The 27199-nt window shown below is 39.8% G+C and overlaps 1 protein-coding gene across 1 annotated transcript in view; it reads right to left on the minus strand.

Moving 5' to 3' along the window:
* LOC121280296 (FERM domain-containing protein 4B-like) overlaps positions 1 to 27199 on the minus strand; it is a 247612-nt gene that overhangs the window by 12954 nt on the left and 207459 nt on the right. The window contains exons 12-19 of the mRNA XM_041192139.1: positions 14411 to 14487; positions 10077 to 10215; positions 9774 to 9915; positions 7749 to 7882; positions 7139 to 7258; positions 5142 to 5367; positions 4874 to 4930; positions 3725 to 3878 (exon numbers count right to left, since the gene is read on the minus strand). Of these exons, the coding sequence (XP_041048073.1) occupies positions 3725 to 3878; positions 4874 to 4930; positions 5142 to 5367; positions 7139 to 7258; positions 7749 to 7882; positions 9774 to 9915; positions 10077 to 10215; positions 14411 to 14487 (1049 nt within the window). The remainder of the gene's footprint in view (positions 1 to 3724; positions 3879 to 4873; positions 4931 to 5141; positions 5368 to 7138; positions 7259 to 7748; positions 7883 to 9773; positions 9916 to 10076; positions 10216 to 14410; positions 14488 to 27199) is intronic.

The following is a 27199-nucleotide window of genomic DNA, read 5'->3' on the forward strand; positions in this document are numbered from 1 at the left end:
TTTGTACAAAACATTGGTGATTAGACACTGTGTCCAATTTTGAGCATCCATTATAGAAAGGACTTTAAAGCCATAGAACACGTACAGCATAGATTAATCAGTACGAAGTTAGGTATACAAAACCATAGTTACGAGGGGAGAGTTGAGGTTTTGCCTCCTTGGATGAAGGTACAGCTGCCAGAAATAAAGTTACACATCTCTGCTTTTAAAACAGCTATACTTATTCTGACTGGGGTTGAGAAACTTATCAGCCATGATTGAATGGCGGAACAGATTCGATGGGCCAAGTGGCCTAATTTCTACTCCTATGTCTTATGGTCTTATGACTGTGTTGAAAACGCCCTGCAGTATAAATAAGGTGGATGACAGCAAGTGGGCCAGGAGGCACCCTTGTACAATTAAAGCACAGATGTGACCCAAATGATTACTTTTTTTCTCCACAGGAAGGCAACAACAGGCAACAAGGATAGAAAGGTTGACACAGTGATAAATACTGATCTGATTATCCAAATCCCAGACACTATGGAATATAATTCTACAAGACCAGTGTCAGGCAAGCATATAGATTCTGCTTTTCTGTTAATTATGTCAAATATTTAATCAACAATATCAGCAATAGTTATAGATTGTTAATTAAAAGCTGCCCTTCAAAGGGTAAGAGGCTCTTATCAACTGAACCAGTAATGCACGTTTATGTTGTCGTAAACTTTTGAACAAAAAAAATGACCTAACTGTTCTTCAACATTCTGCACCAATGCAAACTGTGCCATAACATGTAGAACAACCGACCCAATTTACAAATGATTTCCAGATTATGCACAAAGGCTTTTCAATTGCTTATTTCAGTTTCTTGCCTTATTTAGACTTTATAATCTTGTAAGTTTACTTCTAGTATAAGTAAAAAAAACGAACAGCTAATAGGCAACACATGTTATATCACAGGAACAAAATACAAATCATCTGGTTCTGACAAGGCATAAACAATAGGATTTAATTTACAGATGTTCGGTATCAGGCAACTGCATAAACTTCAAGAACTGATCTACAAAAAAGAAGCTTAGATTTGAAAACATGGCATTTAACAAAGTAAAACAATCCAAAGTCCTTCCCAGGAGCATTATCAACAAAACTTGACACAAAGCCCGTAAGGAGATACGAAAGAAAAGAGTTAGGCTTCAAGGAATGTCTTAAAGGAGGAGAGTGTGGTAAACAGGTGAAAGGTTTTCATTCTGGGGAGTGGGACGGGGAGAATCTCATCACTTAGGGATTAGGCAGTTGAAGGCCTACTGTCAATGGTGGAACAATTAAATTAGTGGTGTGCAACAGGCCAAAATTGGAGGGTTTTTGAGCTGGAGGAAATTACATAGGTAGGGAGAGGCGAGGCCATGGAGGGATTTGAAATCAACAATGCAAATTTTTAAACCAAGGCACTGTTGAATCAGAAGCCAATGTAGGCTGGCGAACATAGGGCAGATAGGTGAATGGGATGGTGCGAGTTGGAGGATACAGGCGGCAGAGCTTTGGATGAGTTCAAGCTTACATTTAAAGCCTGACATTCATATTCACTACAACTGTGGTTTGGAACTAGTTGTGTTACAAAATACTTGTTGAAATATAACAGGATGACTTTTTTCTTGCCTGTTTGCACCAGTAGCTGGAATAAAACAGAAAGTGCTGGAAATGTTAACAGGTTTATGGAGAGAGAAACAGAGGTAACATTTTGAGTCCCTTGATTTTTTTTCAGGAAGAGTAATTTTTGACTCAAAATAACAACTCTGTTTCTTTCTTCACAGATGCTGCCAGGCCTGCTGAATGTTTCTGGCACTTTGTTTTTATTTCAGATTTCTGGCATTTGCAGTATTTTGCTTTAATTATATTGCATCAGTAGCTAGTCCAGATTATGGTTCTTCCAGTACATCCTATCAGCTGTCATTTTCACAGCATAAGCATGATTCCAACCATTGTTACTCACCTTTTTGTCTGCATAAGCTTTGATATGAAAACATTATTTTAAAGAGTGATTTTGAAATTTTAAACAACAATGCCTGGAATGTGGGACAACCTGGTATTCCAACGTAACAGCTGAGACAACCCTCACAATTTAGAGAACAGAACAAAACCCCTACCACACACATCCTGTCATTAAACTATTAATATTGATCATGGGGGGAAGGAACAATGAAGAGATTTTAGACAATAGGGTTGGCACTGCAAATTTCTGACCAGCCTGGGGAGGCCTCGTTTTAGGCAGATTGGTTGTTTTGAATCTGGAAAGGTGTCCTCTGGAGAATACAAGGAGCTACAAACATTCAGCGCTTTGGCAAGTCCAGTTTTATCTCAACCTCCTACTTCAACTAAAATGAAATTTTGTGTTTGAACAGGGAAAGAAAAACTGAAATTTGGCTTGAAGTAAGAAAAGTTTGCAAAGATTTCCATGTGAAAGATCATGCTACAAAAACATCAAAGCAACCATCATTGAAAATCAGTACAAACCAAACCATTCTTCATTCTTCCAAATTTCAAAACAGATCTCTGAACTTACTGGTAGGTGCTTCATATTCAAAAAGATCACAATGGACAAATGGATACCTTTACTGAGGATCCAAAATAAGTGATGGATGGCCTTACCTATTACTTTCATTTACATTCCCCACCACTTAAATCTGGCAAGTAGTGCAAACCATTTGCCATGGCCATAATTATAAATTACAAGATCTCCGCTTAGAGAATGTTAAACTCCCCAGATGTTTCAGGTGAAAGCACCTTGTTAGGGAGCAACCACGTTATAATTCTTGATTATGGAGTCATAAGGGCAACTCGGCTGTACAGATCGAGATGAAGGCAACCAATCCTTGTGAACAGCATCAATATGGAAGTGCAAGTGAAGGGCTCTCAGTTTTTGCCTTATCCTTTCACTGTGCAGAACATTACACAACAACAATGATGTACATTTCATCAAAGATCGATCATGAGTGAGATAAAATTATAGAGCACCAAGTACCTTCAGTGTCTCTCAGGTATCTCAATAGGACAAAATAGTTCAGGAGTCTATTGAGTTTAAAATATTTGTATCATGTGCAGAAAAATGTGCCAAAGATTGTGATCAATCACATATATTGAATATAACTTCACTGGTTAATAGTTCTACTTTGGATTAAGAATTGAAAACAGTTACCAGTGGCCAAATGACTTATTTTTATTTTGAAATTTCTGATTTTATAAACGACTATTAACTGAAATTATGGTTGTGATTGGAATTGATTAACAAGGATTGCCGACTAACCCATGAGGTTCTGCTAACCACTAAAAATCACAAAATGTAACGCAAAATGAAACGTATGCACATAACACAAATTCCCATCAGACCATTTAAAAAAAAATCTAACATGGAATTTTTTGGTCAAAAAATTAATTTCAAATGGCCACATAATATTTAGGAATGTACATTCAATGATCAATAAAGCTATTTTCGAAGTACCCAAAGTCTTTGATGAGGCCAATTCCGGTATTCAAGTGACAAAGGTTCAAGAACAGAACTATGGATTAACCAATTGACTGTCTCATGTGAAAAAAAACACAAAGCTGCAGATTTGGGAATAAGTTAATTATGAAAAATGTAGCAAATATTGAGAAAATAAGAATGTTTGCCAGAAAAAGACTCTCATTGAGAATACAAACAGCCACAGATACATACAGATACTTAATGAACCAGGGCATGCTTTACCTAGGTTGGCCTATATGTCCCTTATCATGAAACTGTTCACTTGCAGAACTCCTCCTCTGTCGACTCTGTTTAAGCTCAAGAGACTGTGGCGGAAGCGGTCTCAGAGGTTGCTGGCTAGAGAAAGATCTTTTTCTTTGCATAACACGCATATCATCTGAAAAAACGAATATTGAATAACAGTAGAAATGATTTACTCAAAATAGCCTTGAGTGATTTGAATATTCCACCATCACAGTTTATAGCATTATTGTTTTATTACATAATGGCTTAAATTTAATTAGTTTGTGCCATGAGATATGTTGCATACATTTGGTCATTCTACTAATTTTGCCACCATCAAGGTACTGACACATGCTACAGTATAAATCCACGGGTACTGCCACTCCTCCTTGAAATTGTGCATGAGCCCGGAATGTTTGTCTGCCAGGTATTAGATCAAGGGAACACAATCATAATTTAGCCTAATCCTCATCTCATCAGACATCTACATTAATAAATTATCCAACAAGGATCATAAGATAGTTATCAAGAGTTGGAACCCCAGTTGATTTTAGTTTAGACTAGTATGTTAATTGCCACTTTAAAGATATGCAGCATCAGGAAAAATTGCTTTGCCCCCATAGGAATGCAAAATTTTGAAATTCCTCATACAAATATCTATGAAAGTATCTATGCATGTCAGGGGCTGGATATTCTGCAGCAAGAGATTCACTTTTGGCTTCCCAAAACCTTTCCACCATCTACCAGTCAGGAGTGTGATGGAATATTCTCCACTTTAGTGGATGAGTGTAAATTCAACAATACTCAAGAACATCACCACCTACAGGTTCCCCTCCTAATCACATGCCATCCTCACTTGGAAACACATCACCATTCCTTCATCACTGCTATATCAAAATCCTGGAACTCCCAACCAAACAGCATTTCAGGTGTAACTACACCATGTGGTCAACAGCAGCTCACCACCACATTCTCTAGGGCAGTTAAGAGATGGGCAATAAATGCTGGCCTCGTCAGTGATGCCCACATTCTATGGATGGATAAAAATTAAAATACAACTGTTTAAACTAGACTTCTGATGTTAAAGGATGCTAAATACAACATGGTGGTACGGTTAACACATATAGCATGTATGCTTTCACAACTTACCATCATCTGTTGTATTTGTGTCAGATAAGGAACTGGTCTCCGAGGGAATGACTTCATCTAGATGGAAAAGAAATTATATGTTTCTCACAACAAGTGTTGCAAATCAGTAGCAGCAAATGATTACTGAGAGGCAGACATGTTCTTTTAATTTCTGTGCAAGGTATTAATGAAAACATTTCACCAAGGGTAAAAAGAGTTCAGCTAAGCAAATTTATATTTAAAATTTCATCATTTAAATTGCAATTAGTTGTACAGTCTTGTTTAATACCTGGAACAAGGGAGGTTATTTGAGTAGGTTTCCTCCCACATTTTATTCTATATTCATTACTTGAATTCTCTATCTCTTGAAGCTTTTTTAGAGCATCAACATAGTCCTGTTTTCTCTTCTTTTTAACATTCTTGCACATTTCATGGTCACTGGCTAGTTTTCTTGCAGCTTCCACAATCTTCTGTTGAATAGCAAACTTCTTCTCCAAATCTTGTAAGTATGGATCCTGAAAAGTTGTTAGATGGAAAAATTATCAATTTATATAGTTATTTCATCTTTAACCAGAGGTGTTTGCAAATCCTTTAGAAATAAATCACTTTATCATTTGTCATTTTACTATCTTTTTAATACAGCACTTGCAAATATCTCCAGTTGGGCTCATTTGTAGTTTTTCTGTCAACAAAAATGAAACATGGGGCAGAATATTATACTCAGCATGTGGGGGCGTGCCCAACACGCCCGAGTGTAAAATGACATGCGATGATGTCAGGCGTGCGTGCATCATCGTGCAGTCTCGTGATATTTCATTTGGTGGGCGTGCGCTGGAGTCGGCTGCTTGCCTGCCGATAATTAAAAGGCCTATTAAGGCCATAAACAATCTAATTAAATTCAAATGTACGCTGCCCGTCCAATCTTACGGTTGGAGTGCAGCGTAAATTTGAATTTAATTAGACTTTACAGTTGGGGGGCAGGCGAAAAGGCCAAGTGGCCTTTACATTTTTTAGGAAACCTTATATTGAGCAGGATGAGGTTTCTTAAAGCAAATAAACATTAATTAAAAACGTTATTTTTGAATTAAAAACATGTCCCAGCTCATGTGACAGACTCACGTGAGGGACACGTTTTATTACATTTTTATTCTCTTTTTTTTTTTACTCAGCACTTCAATCTCCCTGAGTCAGTTCCGTGCCTCAGAGAGATTGAAGCACTCTTTCTCGCGCACGTGTGAAGTTCATGCTAGGCTGGCTCGCACCCCCCCCCACCCCCCCCCGCCCCCAACCAGCCCACACAGGCGGCGCTGAGCACTGCCGTTTGCAATGCACTAAGTGTGGGCCTTAATTGGCCCACTCATGTGAAACTGCAGTGTAAAGCCAATCACGGGTGGCGGTCAGCATCCTGACCGCCCCCACTGAGCACCCCCGCCAAGGGAAAAATCCTGCCATGAAATATATATTATTCTAATTCAAAGTTTTTAGTATTTAATTATCACACAGGAATCTGTCAAGAAGGCAGAATGGGTGTGATGTATTGAACAAGTGACATGAAAGGAGCATTTAAAATCCAATGTTTCTTCAAATTTTTGCATTTTAAACAAAACAGAAGAAAAGGAAATAAAATATGCCCAAAAGTGAGAAGCAGGTGAATGTATTCCTGAGTATGTTCAAGAAATAAGTTTTTCCAGATAGAATATAATTAGTTTGTCCACACAGGGACACACCCTTAACAATGTGTCAATATAATTGCAACATAAGCATTCCATTCAGATGACAGTTCTCTGCTGGTATGCCAAGATGAAAAGGTAGCATCACCAATGACTCAGTAAGTTTGCCACTATTTGATTCATGCAGGGCAGAAAGGGTAAACGTGATCCCTGGTCCGTAGAGAGTTAGTCCAGCTGAAATCAGATGAAATAAAATTGCCTCAGTTTACCCTGTGCTTGGGAAGGGAAAGAAAAAAACTCCCATCTCTGATGATTAATCCACTGATCACCTGGGAAGTATATTTTATGAGATTGGGGGGGCGGGGGGGTGTTGCAGTTATGGGCTAGAACTTCATAAAGGCCACAACTTGACTTATGCACTGGAGTGTCACAGAGCCTTTGGAACAATACTCAAGCACAAACCTCCCTTTATTCAGTAAATAGTGATAAGAAAATTAAAATAAAACAGTTCCGCTCCACTTCATAAAAATAGGGTAGTCATTATAAATGGCAATTTTTCTATTGCAAAACTTGTTTGGCCATTCCTTATCGGACCTATTGCGCATTCAATACTTGCTTCTTCACTTTGAAGGAGGGTGTCATCCAATTTGAAAGTTGTACCCACTCGACGTCTAACATGTGGAAGCTCTTCTCCTGATGTCTGTGGATACTCTTTTGGTAGCTTGCCTGTTAATTCCTATAATGGGGATGCACGAAAAATTACAATAAATCTATTTACTGTTATAATGTTGGAGGTGCTGCAGCCAATTGTGTATAACTAGGTCCTGAAAACAGCAATGTGATAATACCCTGATCATCTGGTTTTATGCGTTGGTCGAGTGATAAACATTGGTCACACACTGGGGAGAACAACCCCTTGGTCATCTTCAAAATAATGGCATGGGATCTTTCACATCCAGCTGAAAGCCTTAGATTAACATCTCTTCTGAAAGAGTGAACATTCAAAAGTGCAGCACTCTCTGTACTGCACTGGATTGTCAGTCAAGATTTTGTGCTCTCAACCCATAACTTTCTAGCTCAGGATAGTGTTACACCAACTGTGCCAACCAGGTGACACAAATTAATCATAAAAGAGACAAGATGATTGAACATATGTTTTGAAAAGAACTATTTAAAGCAGTACAGTCATGAAGCCATAAAACATGCGATTTCAAGGTTATACTTACTGCTTCTCGTAAACAAATTTTCTTTAATTCTTCCATTTTTTGATTGAGAGTATCTTGCAGTGCACTCTGACGCTGCTTCAATTCAATTAGCTTTTCTTTCTTTTGCTCATCACTGACTTCAGAGTCCTGAGAGCCTAAATGGATGCACACTATAATTACTACTGACATCTAAGCAATAAGAAAAACATGAAAATTATCATATGCAGCAATGGTTGACTTTATGTTGTTCAAAAGTGCAAAATACAGAATAGCTTTAGCAACAGATGCACTCTCTGCAGGATCTCTAAAGGTCTCTGTGGTCAGCAGAAGTAGAATGCAGAATCTGCTGAGAAAGATGTTCTCTCTACCAGCTTGTAAGCATACCACGTCCATGTGCTGCTGGGCAGACTTTCATAAATCTTTTGGCACATATATCAGTTGTAGAAATTAGATTGCAACCTTGCAACCAATTTGAGAGCTTTCACTTGATTTTAAAATCAGGGGAAACCCTTTTTTGTACAATGGAGCCATCTGAGAATTGAAAAAGATCTTTAATTCCCAATTGTTCTTCAGTAGCTATTTGAAATGTTTATTACAAAATAAAATTGAGAGTGTGAAAAATTGTAAGTTATGAACACAAAAGTATATTTGCAAAATATACTTGCCTATATTGAATTTGTGTATATAAAAATATCAATACTGAATCCACTTAGATTTAACTTTTTTCAGTTCCTAATATCTAAAAGGATCCATTAACTGGAACTTGAAATCAATACTGTGCATTATTCGCTGAAGTTGTCTCCACATATTGATTTTCACAGATGGCTGAGCATCTGTAGGAGCAAGAGCAAAGCTACAAGTAATGCAAGGTTTTACTTGACCTCAGCATAGTCAATGGGCATTGCACAGATTAGCTTTAACAGTAGTGAATCTTTCTAAAGCCTGCCAAGTCTTGTTTTGTTCCATACAAAATTTATGTTTGGCTACAAACATAAAACAACACCAAATATATTTATTTGGCAGTATGTAGAGTGAAAATGCAATATTCAATTTAAACTTAAATATGACACAATGTAAAATTTAGTACTTTTGATCCCGAGATTAGTCATGTTGCTCACTTGACTTTCCAAGCAAAGGATTTACAGGTACTAGTTGGAAAGCATGTTTTTGACAAAGCAAGTTTTGATTTATCGCTTCTAACGTGGTCCTGATGAGGTAAACTAGGTTAACAGGTATGCACTGAGCAATGAATCCTCAAAACAGACAGCAGCATTCTTTAAGCCTTTTGCCAACAAAATAAAATGCGTGTTTGAAACTACATTTCAGGCATTATTAATCTGTATTTTTGCAACCTCTGCACTATTAGATGGGACAAGGGAGAGGATGAATGAGTAGACACATCAAATTATGTGGCACTCCGTTAAGAAAGCATCCAAATACAATTCATTTGAAGATAAATGCTGTCTGAATTGCACAAATAAAGTCTAAATTTCACAACCTAAATTACGCACAATTAGTAATAGCAAAACAGAGTGCATTGTACCAAACCAAAACCCTGTCAAAGAGAACAATCAACGACAGTGAAGTGAATAAGATTATTTCCATTTTGTGTTCACTTAATGAGATAATGGCAAAATGAGTTAATTCTGTTCATAATTCTAACATAAATTTAAACAGATTTTTCCTGAAGTGCAAAACATTTTTAGTGCTGATTTGGAGATTTAAAGAAAAGGGTTGACTCATCATGTGATAGCGTGCAGTTTGGTTAATTGTATTTATGATTTACATATTTTAAAAACTATAGATGCTTTAATAATTTATTTTCAATTTCTATTTATTTACTTTGATGAAGATTTATGTTAAAGGGAAATTAAACACTATTGGTACTAAGTTACATATGCGAATGAACTAAAACTGAACTGTTAAATATTGAAAAATTGACGTAAAATCAGGACTGCATAGAAAATCAATAGTGCTCATCTGCCCTCTTTCAAAATGGAATCACAATTTATAACATATTGAAAACATGCTGAGCAAAGAGTTTACCTGAGGAAATTAAGCTGCCATTACTAGCTGTTATAATTGGATTCTTGCCATCCACGTTTGCCAGTTTAGAAGCTTTGGGCATTCCTGTATCGGTCAAGTCCATTGCAATATCACTGAGACTTCTTGCTGATGGAATCTTTGCCTTCAAGAGCAAAAAGAAATTGGAATTAAAATTACTTTCTCTCCAAAGTCACAATAGGATTTTATTTGAGTCAGAGAGTTAATGAATTACATTCCAAATGGGTGTTCAAGTTCTCATGTTCATCTTTCAAAATTCAATCAATTTTCTGATCAACAACTTACTTTGCTTTGTTTTCTGTCCAGATAGAATTGATGTTGACTTATTGCCATCACCCAAATAGATTTTATCAGGGAGGTACTTGCATACCATGTGTTTACCACCAGCCCAGTCTGCCCAAAAGTTCTTCTTGACAATGGCACTCTAAATAAAAAAAAGGCATCCAATAGGATTTGTTACTGTTTTCAAGAGATTCCAAGGATCCAAGAGTAACTAGTTCACTTGAGATTTACAATTAATACGAAAGAACCCAACAGCAGAAAATGAAGATCTATAACTGCAACAAATATTTACATAGCACCTTTAATGTGGTTAAAATGTTCCAAGGTCCTTCACAGGAAGACCAAATAAAATTTGACACCAAGCCAAATAAGATGACATTAGGGCAGACAGCCAAAAGCTCAGGCAAAGAGGTAAGTTTTAAGGACCATCTTAAAAAAGAGAGGTAAAGAGGCAGGGAAGTTTAAGAAGGGAATTTCAGGGATTAGGGCCTTGGCAGCCGAAGGCTCAGCTGTCAATGATAGAATTATTAAAATTGGGCCTGCTCAAGAGGCCAGAATTGGAGGTATGCTTAAATCTCAGATAGTTGTAGGGCTGGAGGAGATTACAGAGACAGGGAGGGCATGGGCATAGAAGGATTTGATAACAAGGGTGAAAAGTTTGAAACTGAGACATTGCTTAACTTGGGAGCCAATGTAATTCAATGAGCAAAGGGGTGATGGGTGAACGGGACTTAATGTGATGTGCGCAACAGGGTATTGGATGACCTCAAGTTAATGGAAGGTGGAAGATGGGAGGTCAGCCAGGAGAGCATTGGAATAATAGGCAAAGGTAACAAACGCATGAATTTGGGTTTCAGCAGCAGAAGAGCTGAGACAGGGGTGATGTTAAAGAGGCAAAAATTGGAATTCTTATGTTATAGTGTGGATGTGTGGTTGGAAGCTTACCTTGGGGTTAAACATGAGACCAAGCTTATAAACAGTCTGGTTCAGCCTCATACAGTTGTCAGGGAGATGGCTGGAGTCAGTGGCTAGGGGATTGAATTTTGTGGCAGGAACTGAAGACAGTGGTTTTGGTCTTCTCAATATCAAGTTAAAGTTAGAGGAAATTTCTGCTCTTGTATCAACCATGGCTTCGTTGGTAGCACTCTTGCCTCCGAGTTACAAGGTTGTGGGTTCAAGACACATTGCAGAGACTTAAGCATAAAAATCTAGACTGACAGTTCAGTGGAGCACTGAGGGTGTGCTGTGCTGCCAGAGTTTTTTGGGTGGGATGTTAAACTGGGCACTATCTCCTTTCTAAAATGGATGCAAAAAATTGCATGCAAATTGGCTGTTGCATTTCCTACATTACAAAAGGGATTACACTTCAAAAAGTACTTCATTGACTGTTAAGTACCTGGGAACATCGTAAGATTGAGAAAGGCCCTATATAAATGCAAATCTTAATTTCTTTGGATAATTGGACAAGCAGTGGTGAAAATTTAGAGAATGGAGACCGTAACCTTCAATTAAACATTTGGAAAGTGAAGTGCTGGAATTAACTGCATGTTTTCTATTGTTTTGAAAGCAGACTGAAATGCATCTAACTTTTACTTTGCTAAACCAGTTAGATTTCTCTTGTGCTTTTTAAAACTCCTCCTTCAACTTAAAGGACCAGATGGCGTGGACCATAGGCTTCTCCCTAGCTGCTTTCAATGTTATTTCAAGGACTAAATGACATGAACTGTGCTTTTACGGGTTAGGTGAAGGGCTAATGTTGGCCCAGTGATCAAGCCTTACGAAATTTTAGACTTAGATTTCAGGAAAATGCACCAGCTGTGCTTCCTCTATGAAGCATTTATTATCTTAATTTCCAAACAGCTGGCTTAAAAATATAAACAAGAAGAGCAGGAAACCCCAGTGACTACATTCTAAAACATAGAAATTGATAAAAATTGTATCTAGCCTCATAATGCTACAACATATGAATTAAACACTAGGAGCATATTAGCAGCTCTGTCATTTTCAAGTGCACACTAGATACATGCAGGAGGGAAAAATGTATTTTACTGGATTTTTTCTATGCCATTCTGTAGTTGGAACGGACAAATGGATGCAGCTTACAAGTTACTGCCACTTTGAATTGTTAGGCAGAAGGCTATCAGTGGGACTCCTCTCCTTTCACTTGCTGCATTGAAACAGGCAGCATTCCAGATTAACTTGTGCCAGCCACCATCAAGACAGAAACTGTAATTACCAACCATCTTAACACATGACCAAAGTACCTTTGCAAAATATTTAACATACCTACAGGTCATGAAGCATACAAAAACACAGATGTAGAATGTAAACAATTAAAACTCCTCTTATTGCTTTTATTTCACCAACTCCACCCCCTCCCAACAACCCACTCCGATAACGGCTGAATAAATCACATTTTCCTGAAAATTTATTAGTTTCTTCAGGAGTTAGGCTTGAACTGGCCAGAAGCCAGTAAAATGGGAGCATTTGTTATGCTACTTGCCCCAGAAATAAATCTGGCAACAGAAATGGAATGTAAAAAACAGATTGCAGCTGCTTAGGCAGCATAAAAATAAAATTTAAAACACAAACTTAGTGCTAAAGCCTGCATAGCTGCATGCGATAAAGATCGTATAAACTATTAAAATATGGATGAAAACAACGATCAAAACTCACACAGATAGCTCCATACTAGAACTGGTGACCATTTCTAAAAGCAACATATGCTTTTAAAAAAAAATAATTTGCTCTGAAAATTCATCCAGTAGTGTCCTCCACATTATCCCCTGGTACACACCACATGTTCCCAGTGAGTTAATACAGGCTTATTTATTTTTACATAGAAATGCATGTAACAATTATAGTTTGTTTCCTTCCTGCATTCACAGGCAACAGCCGACATTTATATAGTGCTTATAACAGAGAAAAATATCCAAAGATATTTCAGAGCCAAAAGGGAAACTGACACCAAGCCACAAACGTTTTGATCACAGAGGTGGATATCAAGGAGAAAGGGAGAGGCATATGAAGGTAAATCTAAAGAATGCGACATAGGCAGCTGAAGATAAGCCACTAATTGGTGGAGTGAACGGAAACAGAGGAGTGGTAGGTGCTCAAGAGGCAGATAAGAGGACTGGAGGAGGTTAAACCCAAGAAGGACAAGGCCGCAATAAAATTTAAGCACTCAGGTAAGAATTTTAAATTTGAGCAGTTGGAGGGCAAGGAACCAGTGTAGGACAATGAGGGTACATGACAAAGAGGCAAATGTAACTTAATGTAGGATAAAATGCTGGAGTTTTGCATGAACTCAAGTCTATGAAGGTCAGAGGCTGTTGTGGTTATGAACAGTTAAAATATTAATTTTGGTGTGGCAGAGCTAATGTCCAACCAATTTCATCTAAATAGTGTCTGTAATATAAAGAATATTCCAAAAACTTGGTGCAAGAATTATACTTTGAGAAGGGTTTTCAAGGAGGAAAGGTGGAGAAGTTGAGGGAGGGAACACTTGAGTTGGCTGATGGACGATTTATGTAGCACCTTTAACAACCTCAGGATGTCCTAAAGATTTTACAGCTAATTAATCACAGGAACTTTTTTTAAGAAGTGGAGTCACTGTTAGGAAAAGTGGCAGCCAATTTGAGCACAGCAAGGCCCTCCCCCAAACAGCAATGCAATAATGGCCAGCTGTGTTTTAGTGTTGTTGGTACAGTGATAAATTTCAGCCAGAACGCCAGGGAGAACTTCCCTCCTTCTCTTCAAAATAATGCTGCAGGATCTTTAATATCCACTGCAGGGGACTCTCATGGCCTCAGAAAGATGGCACACCCAACAGTGCAGCCCTCCCTCAATGGTGGGGCTAAGGAAGAGGGAACTCATAAAAAGACCAGAGCCAGAGGAACAGAATTCCAGGGGTGGGGTACATACATATAGCTGGAGGTAATTGAAGAGAAAGGGTAGGGTACAGCCATGGAGGCATTTGAAGATAAGCATGAGGATGCATTAAAATAAATGTGCTGAGGATAGGGAGCAAATGTTTGTCAGCGAGAAGGGATATGACTAGAACAATAGCAACTACGAGTGCAAAAAAAAGCAATAAACTAGCTAAAAAGAGTACAGCCAAAAAATACTATATTGCTGTAGGTTAATTGCGTTCAAGCCGATTAAGTGAATTCAAATTTTAGGTAATCCATTACTCTAGACAATATTAATCTTCAATTTCAAAAAATAATTACTTACATTCTATGAACACATTTGTAACAAAACCCATTTATTAAGCATGTTGCAACATGTTCAATATCTAATAGGTAAAAGTTATGATATCAAAGAAAACATCTTACCTGCGAGGATCATGAACTTCAACTGCAAACTTCTTTTCGCGGAAGTATAAATTTTCAAGCTGTTTCCACTGGAATATCTAAACACAAGTAAAAGAGCAGACATAAATTACAATGTACAATGATAATCCCAGTGAATAAAAGAAACTCTGAATGGTTAGGGTGAAAAAAGGTACAGCATTTAAAATAAATGGATACTGGAAATCCTAAAACAGGACTAACCATCATTATCACAACTCTCCTTTCAATAAATTGTGTTACAGTAGAGATAGAGCATGTACAATGACTTCCTCTTCCCAATTACTAACATCTTCCCTTTTCAGGTGCTTCTTTGTCAACACATTTTGCCAACTCACTCTTGCAATGAGCTAGTTACCATTTAAATCAGCAATGTGTATTCCAATTACTGACCATTCAGTTGCTTTATGAAGTGACTTATCTTACAAAACCCTCTCTGGGTAATAAAAAGACATTTTGTGAAACCTTATAAGTATCAGGATGAACTTTCTATTGAAGGGAAGAGAAACTTCCAACATGGCAATTTAATAAACATGTAGCAAAGTCACAGGTAACTTTTAAAATCTTTTCTTCATCTCTAGATGTCGCAGCTCCTATTACTTCCTGATACAAACTGTTGACACCAAAACTGAAACCACACCATGGACTACACAAAAAGCCTGAGGCACCACAGGCATTAAAAAAAGTTTATTTGCACTTGCAAATCAACTCACCAGTTACAAAGGGTGAAGTGTAACATGTATTTTCATGTGCATGCTTCCTTTTCACAAGGCTCGTAGGAACCACTTGCTGCCTGTGCTTAAAACCATAGGAACCTTCCTTGTACTGCATCTTTAGTCTGGTTTCAGCTTCCTCTAAGTGAGTTTCAAGCTTTCGCACATTTTACTCCTCCTACCATCTAATAATGCCAACATCGTCATCTATTTTTTTTAAAATAGGAAGTTACCTCCCAGAATCCACCTCCTCATCCAACTATTTAGCATGAAGCAAGCAAGGGGAAAAGAATTCACCTGAGACTATATGCTTTTCTTCTAGCACTTTAAAAAGAGACACAATCTGAGGTTTTAAGAGGTGCAGGCTATGCCAGTAGCAACACAGAGAATGTAACTGACACAGCAAAAGATTAACAGAACACCCAGCTCACACTGGAATTCCTTTCCTTGTTGAATGCTTGTATTCAAAAAATTCTTACTTGAGGCACTTTCAAGGTGGTGTCATTTCAAGTCAGCTGTTTGCGATGAAACCAGCCAAACTGGTTCTGCAGGACGTTCAGTAGAACACCAGTTTAATTATAAAAACAGAATTACCTGGAAAAACTCAGCAGGTCTGGCAGCATCGGCGGAGAAGAAAAGAGTTGACGTTTCGAGTCCTCATGACCCTTCGACAGAACTTGAGTTCGAGTCCAGGAAAGAGCTGAAATATAAGCTGGTTTAAGGTGTGTGTGTGGGGGGCGGAGAGATAGAGAGACAGAGAGGTGGAGGGGGTTGGTGTGGTTAATTATTACTTTCTTTGCAGCTACGTCAATATGCCTACTGTTGCTTTGTTAAAGGGGCAACAAGATTCACTGATAATGGAGGCAGAACTGCTGGGAACATATCTAGACAATGAATAGATGAGAAAACTGATGTATGTTTAACCTTCTGATTAGAATTAAATTTCATTATGATGATTTCTGAAACTTATTTTTTTAAATAATCAATTCAAGCAACACATTTCTGTCAGTTGTACATAATATAGATCAGTATTAAACCAACTTCTTAGCACATTTCCATACATACATATATTTTGGTCAACTAGCTCTCTGATTGTCAACTACTGTATGTCTAGTAGGTAATGTATACTCTCAACCTGCAGGTAGACATCCCATATATCGGGCTGAATTTTTCCAGTCTACTACAGACAAAGCTGGGAGATGGGAGGGCTGGCAATATTGCAGGAGGTGTTGTCAGGAGAGAAGCTCAACATCTTTCCGCCTCCATGGCTTCTTGCCAGCAGTGGGAACCTTAAAGGTGCAACCATCTGACAGGTGGTCAAATAAGTCACTTAACTGCCCAATTAAGCCCACTTTCCATCCCGACCACCATACTGCCCACATTGGGAGGGCCTGCTGCCACATGGTGAGACTGCCAGGTAATTCCTGGCAGCCTGCCAGAGAGTTCCTCAGGGGAAGAGGTGCTCCATGGTCCACAGAGGAGCTGGGCCCCCACCCACTCCCTCCCCTGCCAGCAATGGCTGCCAAGGAACCGCTGATGCAATAACAACAACCCACCTGGGGCCTGTCTGCTTGGTGCTGGTTCCCCTGAAGAAACTTATATGGCATTGAGGACATTGAGATGCCATCTTCCTAGTGATGTGGCCTCAACAATGGCCAGTGTTAATAGTGGTGCTGCTGGCCCTTTGATTGGCTGCCATCCTCAATTTTGTGGTCGTTCTGTAGGCAGCCTGTTAATTGGCTGCTGCAGGCAAACTACCACCCTAGGGTCCCACTGCCTGCCAGACAGGGGTTGGCTCATGCTTTCAGCCCTGGTAGCAGGGCTTCAACTTCCACTGAAAAGTTCAGCCCATCAAACCCAGAAAGCCTTGGCACACATCGACACAGCCAAGGTTTACAGGCCCCAAAGTGGTGTGTTCAAGGACACAACTAGAACTTAAAGTACATACAAGAAACACTGATTGGTAAGTTTCCTGATGCTTTGTCTAGCCACAACCACCTTACAACATCAGCTTGCAGGTTATCTAGAGTTGAATGGGAAGATTTTCTAACCCTTGTGACAAAGCTCTCTTAAGTTCTAACACTAACTTGTTAGCAGGCATTTCTTGTTTCAGCTACCCTTGCCCAAAGAGTGGTGAGAATGTGGAACTTGCTACCACAGGGAGCGGTTGAAGTGAATATTTTACATGTGTTTAAGAGGAAGCTGGGCATATGAGGGAGAAAGCAATAGATGGTTATGATGGTAGATTTCGATGAGGAAAGATGAGCGGAGGCTTTGAGCGGAGCATAAACATCAACATGAATTGGTTGGGCTGAATGGCCTGTTTCTGTGCCATATACCCAATTGCAATGAAACCCTGTTTATCTCCATCCTTCCCTCCGGAAAATGGTTAATTGTTTATAACCTAATACAAAATCAGAACATGCTGGAAATACTTAGCGAGTCAGTCAGCATCTGACGAAGGGATATTCCTGAGACATTAACATCTTCCTTTTTTAAAAAAAATGACAGATACAACCTGACTTGCTACCTCTCAGGAGTGGTTCTGAGCCATTCATGACAGCACTCAACTAGAGGATCCAACCTTTTAAAAAGATAAATGCAAGAGCATTTGCAAACTACAAGAGTCACATGTTCAAGCACCATGTAATTAAACTTCCAGGAACACGTGCAGCATTGGGGAACTCTGTATGCCATAATGAGTGCCACAGTTAGCAGATGGTGGGGAGGTGGGGAAAACATTAGGAGCAGTTGTTTTTGTCTCTGAAGCCTGTTCAAAATAGCTCATCTATTGTATATCATGTGATATAGTGTTAGCCATGGCTCACTGCTGGCATTCTTGCCCAAATTAGAAATTTGTAGGTTCAAGCCAGTCTGAATCTTCACTAAGGTACTGAGGAAGTGCTGCATTGTAGGAAGTGTCATCTTTCAGATGAGTTGTTAAACTGGGGCTCTTTCTGCTCTGACAGGTGAATGAACAAAACCATGGGATCTTTTACAAATAGGAGCGGGAGGTTACCCGGTGTCTGCAACCATTATCAAACAGATTATCTGGTCATTTACCTATTTGCGAATTGACTGCCACATTATCCAATATTACAATAGGTGACTGCACTTTAAAATACTTAATTGGCTGTGAAACATTTGGAGACATGCTGTGGATGGGAAAAGCATTATATAAATACAATTTCTCCCTTTCTTTTTGGATCCTTTAGTCTTGTTCTGACAAATTCAGGCCTTCTATAATCATCAGTAAGAAATGCATTATGTAAGTGCACCTTTTCCAGGTTTCTGACTCAATTTAAGAACTTCTACTAGAAAACCTGAAGTCAATCTTTTGAAGAATGCAAAATCATTTTGGTCAATGTAAAATTTTGAAATAAAATTCCTACTTGATTTTTATAGCCATAGTAGCCAATATTTCCACAACATTCTTTCAAAAGGCTTGCTTTAATTTTCTTAGTCACTTTCAACTCAGATTACTAATTTATGCTTTTTTACTTTAGGTTGGAAAGCTGGTATGATTGGGTATTAAACCTAGAAGATAAATAAGTATGTCATAAGGCTTTCGTTTACATTCCTGCAATACCAGTGTGTAAAGTGAATACTGCCACTTTAACTTTCAATAGCCTGATGGCTGGATTACTAAAACTAATTGAGAAATACATACATTGTATTAAGCCAATGGCAATCAAGGGATATGCGGATAGTGCAGCAAAGTGGCGTTGAGTTAGATGATCAGTCATGATCTAATTGATTGGGGGATCAGGCTCAACAGATTGAAGAGCCTACTCCTCCTTCTATGTTCAATCTTTTCCACACATAAAGTGCAATCATTTAGTATCCTCATAAAAGTTCTTTAACCAAAACATTTGGAGAGATACTAAAATAACTAGTGAAGTGAAATTTCTGTATTAGTTAGCTTCCCTAGACTTGTGTCATGTTCCCACAGACACACAATAACAGTTTAGCACTAAACATCTAAACCAACAAATGAGTCAATTCTGTGATAACTACCCTCAAGCAGTCACTTCTACCTTGACCTTAATCATAACTGCTCCCCTGACAAAGAGACCTGCAGAACGAGTATAAAACTGGATTTCGCGAGTGCATGCGAGACTAAAGCCATGGGCCAGAAAATCACTCCAAGCAGATTTAGTCATCCGGGAATCTACTGGAATGGAAACTTTTCTGATTAAAGAATTCCCAAAGAGGGAATTTCACTCATTTAGTAACATTAAACATTACAACAGGCATGTCCCTAGATTGTTGGACACCCCACCTACCCACCCCCTGTCCGCCAACCCCCCCACTCCGGGGGCCTTAGTTAATGGAACTTCACACTGTCAATAGTCTTGCTTTACTCAGTACAACTGCATTATTAACAGCAAATTAATATTGATCAGACAAGATCAATGTTAAAGTAATGTTCCATAAACATTAAAAAGGTACTTGTGCACATCTCAGGATGATCAGTGTAATGTCAGGTGTCAGCTTTGGCTTAGTGGTAGCACTCTGAGGTTTGAGCATATCATCTAGGCAGAACCTTCAGCCCAGCACAGGGAGAGTGCTGCATTGTTGGTTGAAACATTGCCCTCTTCACATAAAAGATCACTGACACTTTTTGAAAGACAGCAGTAATATTCTCTTGACATGCTGTCTACATTTATCCACCACTAAAACAGATAATCTGGTCATTTATCTCATCGCTGTCAGAGGGACCTTGCTGTGCGTAAACTAGCATTACAACTATGACAAAACTTCAAAAATATTTTGAGACTTTCTGAGGATGTGAATTGTGCTACATAAATGCAAGCTGAGTGACGATCCCAGGCAGTGGAGGCACTCAGGTCAAAGCCTCCTTGTACATGGACGATGTCGCCGTCTTCTGCTCAGATTCGCTGTCAGTGCGCAGACTGATCCACATCTGCGACCAGTTCAAACTGGCCTCGGGAGCCAAGGTAAATCGTGGGAAGAGCGAGGCCATGTTCTTCGGGAACTGGGCTGACTGATCCTTCGTCCCCTTCACTGTCAGGGCTGACGGCCTGAAGGTGCTGGGGATATGGTTCGGAGGGACCGGGGCATGCGTTAGAAACTGGAAAGATCGAGTGTTTATGGTGAAAAGGAAACTGGACATGTGGCAGCGACGCTCCCTCTCCATTGCGGGTAAGAACCTGGCCATCAGGTGTGAGGCACTCTCGCTGTTGCTGTACGTGGCACGGGTCTGGCCCATTCCACACTCCTGCGTGGTGGCGATCACCCGAGCCATCTTCCGCTTTATCTGGAGGTTGAAAATGGATCATGTCCACAGGGACGTGATGTACAAGCCTCTAGATAAAGGAGGAAAAAACATGCCCAACATTGCCCTCATACTGATGGCCACCTTTGTGTGTGGCTGCATCAAGCGATGCGTAGACCCTCAGTATGCAAACACCAAGTGTCACTATGAGCTGAGGTTCTACCTGTCCCCGGTGTTGCGAAGGATGGGTCTGGCCACGCTGCCGCGGAACGCTCCAAGTAGTTGGACCGTGCTGTACCACCTGTGCCTCGTGGAAAAATTTAAGCAGAGAGACACCTTTGACCACAAGTCCATCAGGCAGTGGTCGGCACGTAACATCTTAAAGGCCCTGAGGGAAAAGGAGGGGGTGGATCCTGTGGGATGGTTCCCTGAGCAGACTGACAAAGTCATTTGGCAGAATGCCTCATCACCAGAACTTTCCAACAAGCACCAAGACGTAGCTTGGCTGGTGGTGAGAAAGGCCCTCCCCGTCAGATCCTTCCTACACGCCAGGAGTCTCACCCCCTCGGCATGTTGCCCTCGAGGTGGCTGTGGTGGGGAAGAGACCGTTGTTCACCTCCTTGTGGACTGTGCCTTTGCAAAGAAGGTCTGGAGAGAGATGCAGTGGTTTCTGTTGAGGTTCATCCCGAGCAGTTCTGTGACACAGGACGCTGTGCTCTACGGGCTGTTTCCAGGGACACATACCGAGACAAACATCAACTGCAGCTGGAGGATCATCAACTTGGTGAAAGACGCTCTTTGGTCTGCCCGAAACTTGTTGGTCTTCCAGCGCAAAGAGTTGTCCCCGACCGAATGTTGCAGACTGGCACATTCCGAAGTCCAGGACTACGTGCTGAGGGACGCACTAAAGCTTGGGGCAGCTGCTGCAAAGGTGCGATGGGAAAGGGTCACTGCCTAAGACCTTTCTGCCACAGTGCACCGAGGGACTGGGAACTGTTTAAATCCCCTCGGGCTGTACAGCTCAAAATGAATGTCTGCAAATGATTGTAATTTTCATTTATTGTATTGATGCATTTCGTGATACACGTTGTAAAAGTTGAACATGATTGTATTTTTGTGATGGTGAATTTGAAATGGTTTGAAATGTTGTTGAAGATATTTTATGAATAAAGTATATTCTTGCAAACAAATAAATAAATGCAGACTGTTTCTTTTTATTTGTTGTACTGAGGTAGTATCTTATCTAGCAGTCAGCCACCTATTTAAATGCGGATATATTCTCACACATGTAAATATGGTTTTGAAGGCAGTTATTTAGAACAGTGATTCACAAGTTTTTGTGGGGTGGATATCATGGAGGCTATGCAGCTACATATGAAGTTTAAATCCATGATCCAATTCATTTTTTTTTTTACATATCTTATTCAGAATTCTAAAATAGGATTTATTTACCAATATAGCAACCTTGCTAAAAACAGCACTTTCCAAAACACAAAATTCAGGCAGGACAACCCACCGCCAAATAAGAAACACAAGTACAAGTACGAGTTGCATGAGCTTGTGGGAATGGAATAGCCTAGGAGCTGGATTGCCAGAGTTTAGATACCACAGGTGCCTTAGGGTTGAAGGTTGGGCAGATTTAATTTAGAATGTATAGCCACTAATAGTGGCACTTGGCCAGATGTGCTAGTTACAATGCAAATGCTTTTGTTTGTTAATCAAAGTTTGTCCTTAAATTCTTGGTTCCAATATTTATGATGTTAATCATATAAATTCCTGTTTAGCTGTACATTAATATTCTGACTCGCCTATACAGTACACCTGAATTGATTTCTCCTTTACCCCACCTATTTAAATGTATGCCTTTCTTATAAGAGGCTAGCAGAAAAAAAATCCCACTCGATTACCTCTCACACATTAACTTATGTTTCTCTCTCTCTGTTTGCCACTCTCTCCTCATTCTGAGACCTGAAGTCACATTTGGCTGACACAGTCTATTTGCCACTCTCTCACTGGGATATGGGTGATGGGAGCAGATCCAGTTATGATTGTAAGCATGTTGACAACCCCAGGTTACAAATCAAAAAGGAACCATGGACCTACCTAGCACATACAAATTACAGAATGCAGCCTTCTTTGAATCTTAATATAAAGTGAAGATTCAATATTATTATTTGTGATACTATGAACTGCATACATACACATTACATCTACCTATACATATCATGGATCCAACTGTGTGGTAGTATAACAGTAAGGCTTATAAAATTATAATATCCATTAAGGAGTAAATTAGACAACAACTTCCAACATCTGCACATGTGCAGTTAAGTCTGGAAGTCAGGAACTTGCTGCCTGATTCGTCATGCTCCTCCACAGGTTTTGCTACATCGGTACCTTGTCGAGAGATTTGGCATTGAAAGACATGATGAGCGTGAAAATGCAGAGCTTACCTCTACGTTAGAAAAAGGTAGGGCTTGTCCATTCAAGTGTAAGTGAATTTTCACCAGAATGATAAAAATTATTACTGGTCAAACTTTCTGATCCTATATTTTTTTTTACAGGTGTGGAATCTCATTCCTTCAGATTAGAATTATTGTTGGGACATAAAAAAAACTAATTAAAATTAAAATTCTTTTTACTTTCTCTGTGTCTCGCTCTTCATCGCATCTTAATTTCGGTCTTTTAACTTTGCTTTCTGGACTAATTTTACATTGAACTAAATGTTCTAACTTACAGTTCCCAGTTTAGAGAATGCATGCCTCAGTAAGGATCCTTCAAACTGATTGGTTGAAGAGACATGCTGTGGCTTGCTCTATTCAAACAGGTCCTGGACCTCCTTTAAAAGGTGTCATGCTGTATCAGAATAACAAATCTATGGGTAGCTGTAAATGTAATGAATGGCAGAGCTTGTCATTGGCTGCTGACCACAAAATCCAGGCCTATATATTGTTTGAAAGAAATATTGTAATTCTTATCTTGTACCTTCAGTCTATATCCTTATGATAGTCTGGGCTACATGTTACTATAGTTTGAAATCCTGAATTATTTCCTTGTGCTGGGAATGAGCTGGCTGGCAGTCCTTGACTATTATCAGTCCTGCAGTTGCCAAGTGGCTACTAATGGTCAACAGTCAAATAAAATACCAAGAATGAAGTACTAGGAAATTTCCAGGTTCAATTGATCTCAGCTACTATGAAGGCAAAATGCCAAAAACTGGCTTCAGCGCTGTTTGAGTGGGGAGACAAAACTGATAGTTCATTGCAATTAGGAGCAGAAACACTGTTTGAACTGGTTTATGGGGAATTTGGGAGACACCAAAATTAAGCTCAGCTGTGAGGGACCCCATGATAGAATAATTTGCCAATGCTCATCATCAAGGCTCATAAGCGAATATTAGCTACCTGAGTTAGATACTGATGGTGACCAGTAACTAAGCGACCTTCAGGTGAGCAAAAGGATAGAAAAGGAAGTTGGTGAAAAAAAATAAGGACAAAATTCACGCAAAGTTGGAGCAATGGGTAGTGTAAGACTGCAATCAGCAACAATTGGAGACTCCTCTGGAATATGCTGCAAGATGCTATTCACTTTAAAATAAGTATTAAGAATCTGCATGATTATCTAATATGTGTAAGAATTTTATATTTTCAAGAGACTGTAGAATTTCAGTAAATCTCAATAGCATTAAGTAGGTAACTGCATAGCAAACCCACAGTCAATCAGATAATTTGACATAGAACACTTAAATACTTGCCTAAAGGACAGGCCTTTCTTCCTTTCTAACACACTACTCTTCAAATTCTTATTCTAGCCTTGGTTCCCATGCAACAAGGGAGGGAAGTCAGGATGACTTCATCTCCAATAGCATTGTCTGGATCAGTCTCTCATTCTGACAAGGAAAGTATACAGTCCAAATGCAGCTCAGGGAAGAAACTCAGCAAGCCATGGGAAAAGACAGATAACAGAATAGCTTAGAAAACAATTTCTCCCCATTCACTGGCCCATCTCTAACTTTCTCAAATGACTACTGACCTGCATGCCCATTTCTCACTCCTCAAATGGCTTCTATCTGGTTACTTCCTCATTCTCCCTTATCTACAGCACCAAAACACGCTAGTCAGAATCACCAATGATATTCTATTTAACTATGATGTTCTATTCCTCTTTGATATCTGTGCCTTTTAGCAGAGTTGATCACTTCGTCCACCTCCACCACCACCTTTCCTCTTTGGTTATCTTAGCTCTATTCCTGCCTGTTGCAATGTTATCAGCTCATCTTCTCCAATAGTTTCATTCCTGCAAGACCACCTCTAGTATTCTCTATCAACATTTCCCTTACTCATGTACCATCCTTCAACAAAATCATAAATGAACGTGGAGTTTGATTCCATATCAATGCTGATAACACAATTTTAGTTCTTGGTCACCATCCTGTACTCTGCAACTGCCACGTCAATGTCTGCTAATGGACATCAAAACCTGATTGAGCCTCGAATCCGATAACTTAAAATTGACAGAGTTGAAATTATTCTGCTATGGTCATGTCAGAAACTTTACAATCGGGTACTGACACCATCCACTTTCCTGATTCACTTAAGGCAACCTTGACTGTGCAATCTTTGTATTATATCCCACACATCAGGTTATTCATCAACATGGCCCACTTCAATCTCTATAAGTGCCTCCTATATTCCCACCTCTTTTCTGTTGTCGCCTCAAGACTTAATTTGTTCAATGCTTTTTCACCACTCTGCAAGTACCACCCGAACTAACTGAGCCAAAATTCTGTCACTTGATGCCTCATCCTGTACTATCCCACATATTTATTGTCCATCCTCACCAACATCTACTGGTTCTCCATTGATTGGAACATCAATGTAAAAATCCTACCAAGGCTTTATTCTTTCCTATAGTTGCAAGCTTGTTTAGCTCTGTGGCAAGCACAAGCTCTTTCAACCCTTGTTTCCCCTATCCCTACCCTCGCCTTGATTGGTGTTAGAGCCTTCAGCCTTCTTAAGACCTACTCACTTAACTAGGGCTGACTTTCTCCATTCTCAGAGTTCTTCAATTTCACCTACAATGCCTTGGAACATTTTGTGAAAGGCACTTTTATAAGTGAAAGACATTGTCATCTATTGTTTGCTGCAAATAAATTCAACTCCTCCATACAAAACATTGCCTATTACATAAAACAAAAACAGAATTACCTGGAAAAACTCAGCAGGTCTGGCAGCATCGGCGGAGAAGAAAAGAGTTGACGTTTCGAGTCCTCATGACCCTTCGACAGAACTGAAGGGTCATGAGGACTCGAAACGTCAACTCTTTTCTTCTCCGCCGATGCTGCCAGACCTGCTGAGTTTTTCCAGGTAATTCTGTTTTTGTTTTGGATTTCCAGCATCCGCAGTTTTTTTGTTTTTATTATTGCCTATTACATGATCATCCAGAGTTCCAGAGACTACAGCAATTAGATAGAATGACAACAGGAGTCCATTTAAAATAATGGGCTTGAACTGTGAAATTAATTAATTTAAACAAGCAAAACTTGCAGAGTATGTGTCCAGAAGCTGATGTTGAACAATGCTATTTGTAAAGCTATTAGAAGGAAGTTGATAAGTAAAACCCGTTTTGAAATTGTATAGGAAAATTAACAGCACAAATCAATACAAACTTTTCCTGCCTATGTAACCAAGCAGACAATTTCTCATTAACATAATCACTCCTGTATTTCATAATTAGTGTTGACACTAGCATTTTGCAAAAGTGATATTAACACATCCTTCAGCAAATGAAAAACATTGCTTTTAAATAGTATATTCCCAGCACAGCATTTAATAGATGTTTTACCTCATTATCCTGTTAAAGCATTATGAGGACCATAAAGAGCAATGAGTTTAATGGCAGCTTAGTACTTGTTCTAAATATAATGATAAATTTGCCAAGGCCTGAATTTTGCACGTTGTGTGCACATGATTGGCAGACCCAGAAGCAGCCATGATTGCTGCTTCCTCCTGCGAAGTCAGGAGAATGCGATTTCACGCTGGCTGACAAATTAAGGGACGCCTGTGTGAAATGTACCCCCACATTGGGGAAGGGCTGTCATCAGGGGTGGGAGCGCAGCGGACGCCAGGTCCAATGGGGACCCAGCTTGTAAATGGCTGAGGCAGCAACCTGAAAGCTGCCAGGAGTTCCAAAAGAAGCACAAGGAACTGTCCAAATCTAAGCTGAAGGTATGGCATCAGCAACATGCCAGGTGGGTGGGCAATACAGGCAGGCACTTTGCCCCCATCTCAGATGAGTGCCTGTGCACTCCCATGGAGGCAGTGAGTACCTGATGCCGCGAGATGGCAAGAGGAGGCCACCCCACCAAATGAAGGAGGCCTGGGCAGAGGTGACCGCCCAGGCCAGCAGGCACGACATGGTGCGCCGCAGCTGGATTCAGTGCAGAAAAAGGTCCAATGATGTTCTGCACTCAGTAAGAGCGAGTACCAATTTGACTTGGCACTATGTGGAGAAGTCTTGAAGAGTAGCCATCCTTTGTGGCGCTCAGGGGTGTAAGACTCAGCAGGCACAGGTATACGTGCCTTCTGTTACTCTAAGACTGGAAGGTCAAGACTTGTAGTCCCGGGTGCACATAAGGGTCATGTATGCAAAAATGACAGCCACTTCAACCTGCTTGCTTCCCTGTCGGGGGGGGCGGGGGCAAGACTGGTATGGTGTTGCAGGTGGACGGTGGACTAATGGATGCACCTTTGTCTGTACAGAAGAGGGGCCATAATGCTGCTGAGCACACAAGAACGGGTGGTGGGGTGGCCAATCTGCGCA

This window comes from Carcharodon carcharias, chromosome 7 (assembly GCF_017639515.1).
Source record: "Carcharodon carcharias isolate sCarCar2 chromosome 7, sCarCar2.pri, whole genome shotgun sequence".
NCBI lineage: Eukaryota > Metazoa > Chordata > Chondrichthyes > Lamniformes > Lamnidae > Carcharodon > Carcharodon carcharias.